Source organism: Henckelia pumila, chromosome 3, assembly GCF_033568475.1.
Source record: "Henckelia pumila isolate YLH828 chromosome 3, ASM3356847v2, whole genome shotgun sequence".
Taxonomy (NCBI): domain Eukaryota; kingdom Viridiplantae; phylum Streptophyta; class Magnoliopsida; order Lamiales; family Gesneriaceae; genus Henckelia; species Henckelia pumila.
In genome coordinates this window covers 196,482,391-196,489,759 of record NC_133122.1, presented here as the reverse complement: position 1 = coordinate 196,489,759, position 7,369 = coordinate 196,482,391, and the positions used below count along the sequence as shown (strand labels likewise).

At 37.2% G+C, this 7,369-nt stretch overlaps 1 protein-coding gene across 2 annotated transcripts; it reads right to left on the bottom strand.

The window, feature by feature from the left end:
- Positions 1 to 1,685: 1,685 nt before the first annotated feature.
- LOC140892453 (mitochondrial import receptor subunit TOM9-2) lies at positions 1,686 to 3,524 on the bottom strand. Of its 2 annotated transcripts, none has more exons than XM_073301341.1 (2): positions 3,383 to 3,519; positions 1,686 to 2,299 (listed from the first exon to the last, which is right to left on the bottom strand). In XM_073301341.1, exon 2 carries the CDS (start codon positions 2,237 to 2,239, stop codon positions 1,934 to 1,936), a length of 306 nt encoding a protein of 101 aa, XP_073157442.1. In that variant the 5' UTR covers positions 2,240 to 2,299; positions 3,383 to 3,519; the 3' UTR covers positions 1,686 to 1,933. The 2 variants fall into 2 exon arrangements, with proteins under 2 accessions (XP_073157442.1, XP_073157441.1); XM_073301340.1 differs by having other exon boundaries at positions 1,687 to 2,299; positions 3,387 to 3,524.
- Between the last annotated feature and the right edge of the window lie 3,845 nt (positions 3,525 to 7,369).

Genomic DNA, 7,369 nt, shown 5'->3' with positions numbered 1-7,369 from the left:
ATAAAAACTACATAATTTTAAAAGCATTACATAATATTCCAAAATAAAAAACACAAATGAAAAAAAATACATGAATTAAACTTGACACAAGTAAATAAAAGAAAATAAAAAATGAGTGTATTTATAAAAAATTTTATGGATTTTGAAAATTATAGCCGTTGGTTTTTTTATAATTTTTATAATTAATTTTTTTGAATTTTTTGAATTTTTTTACAATTTATTTATTTATTTTTAATTAAAATCATTTTTTAAAATTAAAATAATGGTTGAGATGATCTGACCGTTGATTTCAATAGATCAGATCATCTCAACCGTTCATATTTAAAAAAAATTAAAAAAAAAAAAAGAAAAATAAGTTTGGTGGGCTTCACTACGCGGAGCCTCTCCGCGTGGGACCCACCATCTTCACCGCAAGCGAAAACTTCCGTATGCGGTATTCTCGCTCCTTGGAGGGGACAATTTAATTGGGGCGATCAAGTTGGGCGATACAAGTGCAAATTTACCACAGGCATCACATTTGTTAGGGATTTTCGGTGCTTCCCTCCTATTATCATATAGAATTGATATGAACTGAGCAATCGTACCATTTATGATATAACATTGTACAAATAAAGATAAAAAAAAGCAAGTAAACAAACTCAAGAGTGTCAAATTGGTCCCCAAATCCTCTGGAGTTGCACCAAATTCACAAAAAGATTCTGAAAACCAAAATAAACCACAAAGGCAAAGGCAATCAATCCCCTTGCTAGAACACTAAGAACCTTTTTTCACACAAGACGCCACCAACATATCAAAATTCAACCTATTACACCTATCAGCTGCTAACTCCTACCTAAATTGCAATAACTTTGCACAAGAGGGTCCGAATTCAATACTACAAAAACCATGTTTAAATACAAACCAAAACAAAAGATCTCCACACAACACAAAATGAATATTCAAGAACATGAAAGCACGTAAAAGTACACAAGAACTATTCCAAAATTTGTAGTTGTACATTAGTACCATATGTGTGATATTGTAGACCTTGTAAACAGAGAAATAAAAACCAGAAAACAATGTCAATTTGCCACAAGATCAGAATGTCTCCATTCAATTGTCCAACCCAGTTCTCTGGAGTTGCTAGCAGACTCAAGTTGCCTAATCTTTTGTTTCAAATCATTCGATCCTTATCACAAAAACTACTAAAAACCGAAATACACCACAAAAGCAAAGGAGATCCCCTTGCTAGAACACTTGATTTGTTTTAACACAACCTAACACAACCCTTTGCCAACATTTGAAACTATTACACAGACACACTGTAGCAAACACTTTTTGCTTAGTACACCTTTCAACCACTAACTCCAACCTAAATTACAATCACTTTGCACAAGAGTGTCCTCATTTAATCTACAGTAATTAAGTTTAAACACAGAAGTAAACAATCTACATATATCACAATATTAATACCTGAGAACATAAAAGTAATTGGCATCATAACAAGAACCATTACAAAGAACTTAAAAGTACACGAGCTATTCCAAACTGGTCTTCTGTATTTTAGATGGATGACTTGTGTGTACAAAAATTATTAACACCATTCAAGAAAATGTGCAATCATATACTAAAAAGAAATAAATATGAAACACCTTTAGAAAACATAGAATCTCCACTGCAAAAAACAACTTTTAACATACTAGAACTCAGGCAAAACCAAAACCCGATAATTAGTAATAAAGTTTGAAACTATCTTGTTCAAATCCAATCACAATCACGCGGTAAAACTACATTGCCTCATCTCAATAACGTAAAATCCTGTTTAAACAAAGATTCAATCAACCGCTAATTATAGCTAAATAATAAACTAAGCGACGAGATCCAATACTATCTATCAAGATCCAAAATATCAGAAAAAACATTGTTTAAATCATACAAGAAATTAAAAAATTCATCACTTTGATGGGCCAGCGAAAGCTGGTGGCGCCGGAGGCGCACCAAGGAGGGAGCTTTGCTGGAGCTCAAGCTCGTTGAATTGCGCCTCGCGCTCCATCTCAATGATCAGAGGAAGCCCCAGAACAATGAAGGTGGTGGCGACGATCCAAGCCGCCTTGCCCGTGCTTTTCAGAAGGCGCTTCGCGACGTAAGACACATCGGAAGCGGCGGCCTTCCCCTTCTTCGCGACCGAGGAACTGGAGATTCGGGATAGTACACCGTCGCTGCTGCTCTTGCTGCCGCTTGATCTGACCATAGATGCCATTGCTGGTAATTGAGGAAGGAGATGAGGGTTTAGGGTTTGGATCCAAAAAACCCAGTCTTCCTGCAAAGGATACGAATAAAAAATTAAGGACGTCCTTCCATATATATATGCAAAAGATGGTTTTTAAGTGCATCTGCAGAGAATCTAGATCGAATCATTTATCTAATCAACCAGATATCAAAAGTTGCAGTATTATTTAACAAATTACACATACTCATGATATCCTTTTCATTTATGAGAAAAATATTGTTTTACAAAAAATAAAGAGAAATAAAATTACGGCAGAAAAGGTAAACAAATGGTCTCCTGATTTAATTTCCCTTCCGTTTCAACTATGCACATAAAAGATGATATCCCACAGACCGATTGCAAGTTAATCGAAAATTTTAAAGCATTCCATTTGAATAAGTGTTCCCAGATACACTCCATGCAAAAGAGAAAAAACCCCCACCTAATCTATATACCTAAAACTAGAAGATGTAATGCTCTTTCACAGAACCTGTTATGGATAACACCGAACGGTTTTTCAAGTTAAATCAAAGCCGCAACGCACAACTGTAACACATATCAGTCAACAATGCAACTACTAGGCAGCAGTAGCCAAAAAAAAGTGTCAAATTTAGACAGACGTCAGCGAATTAAAAAACTAAAGCAAAGACCTAATAATTTTCCGTTGCAATTCACACACACTCAATTGTTTATTCAATTGGATTGCTCTCCAGACACACAAACTTCATTGTAGTGAAGACTGAAGAGCACTAACAAATGTAATCTCAGTCGCAGTTATCCTAATCTCTATTCCCATCTCCCATAAGTCACCTGTAAACTACCGCAATTCTCCTACTTTATAGTCCAATTTACCAAAACAACGCACTTTAGCCTCGTCATAAAGGTTAATGCTTGGTTTCAACGAGGAAAACTTGGGCTACAGAAAAACCCAGATAAAGATACAACTTTCACCTAAAAGAAAACAAGAGGGAAAATACAATTGAACTCTTCTCAACGTGTGCAAGCCCTAGAATCACAGCAAATGCTTCCTTCACCGACCCAAAAACATTCGATCTTCAGGATCCAACAAAATTAAATATCAATTTCATTCGACAGACGCTTGTACGATGATGCGAATCAGGGAAAGGGGCTTACTTACGATGTATTTGAATGAGAAAAACCTAGCTAGCAACGGCACAAATCGCTCCGCGAACCCTTAATTTATCGTGAAATAGAAAGGTTTCGCTGTGAAATAGCTCAACCTTGGTATTTATACTCATCTTTGGGCCTGGGTTCAGCCTTGGCCCTCGAAAGTTTTCTGGAAGCCTGCATTATTTATAATGTATAAAAATAAATAATAAAATTTAAAAAGGTTCAATATTTTAAAAAAAATTTGTGAATAATGTGTTTGTTTGTGCTGAACAATGTACATATTTTCCTGCTTTATGGCAATGTTCGTTCAATTCTTTTATGTCATTCTTCTTTGTTGATTGTTTATATATAATATATTAATATATGTTGGGCTTTGACCCAACTTGTTTTCTAATTCCCAGCCCTGTCCAATGCCTCCTTATTAAATCCCTCCCCAGCCCTACTTTTATCAGCGCGCCCCTTTCTCTTGTTGTGTGCGTCGTTTCTTTCTGCTGATTGAGTGAGGCAGAAACTCTCGTGAGAAAGGTGAGGCTGTGAGATTAGAGAAAGAGCAAGAGAGGTTGAAGGTTGCTTGGTGTGCTTCTTTCTTCCTTGACTGAGTGTCCTTGCTGTCTTTGCTAGTCCCCTGCTTGTGCAGTTTTTGTGTGTTGCATGAACCGAGCTTGGTTGGGCCGTGGGAGAACCTTTGTGGTCTTCGTGGAGGATTGCTGGTATTACGGAGAGTCTATGCGTCTGAGCCCCGGTGATATCCATCTCGTTATTGCTATTGTTATTGTTCTTGTTCTATTTCTTTTCAAGTTCTTTGCTGCTGGTTCTTTCTTTGTGTTGGACATTTCAGCAGGTTCAGATTGAAGAAGAGGAACGACGGATCAAAGGTGCTCGGAAAATACCTAACAGTGGTATCAGAGCCACGGGTTGGTTGTCGCTGGTCCGCCGTCACCTGTCCGCCAATCTGCCGCCGGGTGTAGCCGACATCGCCGCTGGGTGCGTCCAAAACTGGACGCTGGGTGTTGTCTGTTGTGTCGCCCATTTCGGTTAGCTAGGAATCGAAACTCTAAGTAAGAGAGTTTCGCTCTGGTATATTGGCTTGAACCTTAATCCTCTTCGTTTATCGCATTAGTAGCCGCTGGCCGCGGTTTAGGTACTGGGTTTACGTGCTGGTAGAATCCCTGTGTGAAAATTTGGTGGTTTTGCCCTTATTTTTTCTGTGTGAAAAAAAAATATCTTTGACTGGATATAACCTCGTACCTTTTAATGGTAAAACAGATTTTTCAATATGGCAGCAGAAAATGAAAGGAATTTTGATTCAACAAAAAGTTTTCAAAGCGATAAATCTTTCATATTATGCCACTGATACTCCTGAGAAAAAAAATGAAATTGATGAGTTTGCTTATTCTTCTATTATCTTGAACTTGTCAGACTCTGTGTTAAGAAAAGTTGGTAAACTAAAATCTGCTAAGGAACTTTGGGAAAAATTAGAAGAACTTTTTACTGAGACTTCACTGCCTAGTAAACTGTTTCTGCTTGAAAAATTTTTTCGGTTCAAACTTGATTTCAATAAAGACATAGATGAAAATTTGGATGTGTTTACCAAACTTGTTCAAGATATTAAGCTAACTGGAGATGAGCATATTGATGATTACACCCCTATTGTGCTTTTAAATGCTATTTCCGATTCTTACAGTGATGTGAAATCTGCCATTAAGTATGGTAAAGATAAAATTTCATTAGAAACTGTTGTGAATGGTTTGAAAAGTAAAGAGATAGATTTAAATACTAATAAGGATGATAATAATTCTGGTGAGGTTATGCATGTGAGAGGAAGGTCCAAAAATCGTTTTCAAATATCTTTAAACAACTTTTCTGTTGAAAATCGAGGCAAAAGTAAGACAAGATACCAGTCGAGATCTAATAGTAGAAAGTGTTATAATTGTGGTGAAATGGGTCATTTCATTCGAGATTGTACTTGACCTAAGCAAAATCATAACCAAGATTTGAAAAATCAGCATGATGACCATGCTAACATGGCTTCTTATAGTGAAAATATTGGTGATGTGTTTATGGTGACTGAAACATGTGATGTGCCTTCTGTGAATTCTGTGAATTCTATGCATTCAAGTGCTTTGTGTGAAAATAAATGGCTTGTAGATTCTGCTAGCACTTTCCATATGTCCCCATTTAAAAACATGTTTTCTAGTTATAAAGAAGTAGTGCATGAGTCTGTTTCTATGGCTAACCAGAAATTGTGTCAAATTGTTGGTGTTGGTGATGTAACGTTGAAATTTGATTTTGGTTATGTATTGACTTTAAAAAATGTGAGACATGTGCCAGATTTATGTCATAATTTGATGTCTTGTGCTTCTTTAGAAGAAGAGGGTTTGCAGGGTAAATGGGGTAGTGGAGTGATGAAAATTTTGAAAGGTTGTTTAGTGATTTTCAAAGCCTCCAAAAGGAGAAACTTATATGATTGTCATGCTGAATTTGTTTCTCGTGTTCATGGTAGGCAATCTAGAGTTAAGTATCCTAATTCCCTTGTTTTCGAACCTGCCACTGTTCCAAACAAGGTGGAGCACTTATCTGGTTCACGTTTTTATTCTAAAAATTTGCATAAGGTGTCTGTTGTGGACTGTGAGAACCTCTTTGAGGTCAAGAGTGAATCTGAATTTGTAGTGGGTGAGGATTTTACTCAAAAGAAAATAATAGAATATAATGAAATATTTTCTCATATCATAATGTTTATTGTTATGAGTATTGTAGTGACCCTGCATGGTATCACTTACTAACTGGCAACTAATAGCATGCATTAAACTTAATACAGCAAAATAACTTAACAGAGTAAAACGTGCGAAAACATAATCATAAATTACATATCAGCTTAGTATTAAAAGTGTCAAGCTTATTCATCAGTAGTGATACAACCATATCGAAATACTTAAAAGTAAACATTATACAACTATATCAAATCCTGCTGTATAATTAACTCCTCAAGGCCTGCTCCCTAATCCTGCCTTGAACCTCCAGCTCCATCCATCCTGCGACCTGCCCCATGGAATAGGGTGTCCAAGATAACAACTAGGACGTGAGCGCTAACGCCCAGTACATAAACATGAGTACACATATAAATATGATGCATGCAACATGATGACTGGTAAAGGGTCATCTGAAAAGTCATGCTCAGTATCGGCGCCACATGAATGCTGCCACCGCATGGATCAACCTCTGGGTGCAACCACACTCGTCAAGTACACCAGAGTAGTCAGACATAAATGTCCCTGCCATCGCGGTACTCTCAGTGACAGACTATCGAGTATAGAGCTGAGCGGCTCTATAATCAGGTATATCAAGGTATAGGCTCAACGTGTATATGCACATGACATATGAATATAGAAAGCGGTAAATTATATATCATTCCATATAATAATGCCAAATAAATGCAACATATAAACATGTATACTCGCTGGCAATCTCAGTCAATGTGTACGTACCTCTAGGCTAGTTCAAGTATAGTAGGATCCTAGGTTCCAAGCCTATATTCAAAAGTTCACCGTATTACTACATAAATTCTATAAGCCTTAACTAAGCTAATAAGTACTCCCAAAACTTAAATAGATTCCCGGACCATACCTTCGTCCGTAGATAGCCCTTTGGAGTCGCTAGTCCCGGATGACTATAATCACTCCTTGGTTATTCCAGAACCTCTATTATAACCGATAGGGCCCTTAAGTGTATAACTCACACTATATAACTAAAGAAGAAAACTCGAGAATTCGTATTCAAATTATGACTCCGAAGAGCCCTATTTATAGGAAAAGTTTCGGACGAGTTTGGGCCCTCCGTACCTGAGTTCGGATCGTCCGATCCAACTCACTGTCTACATGCGAGACACGTCAAGTTCGGATCGTCCGATCTCTACTTCGGGTCGTCCGAAGTGCTCTAAGTCCGACACTCGTCAAAATTCATTGCTGAGTAATCCTGCCTACTTGGCACAAA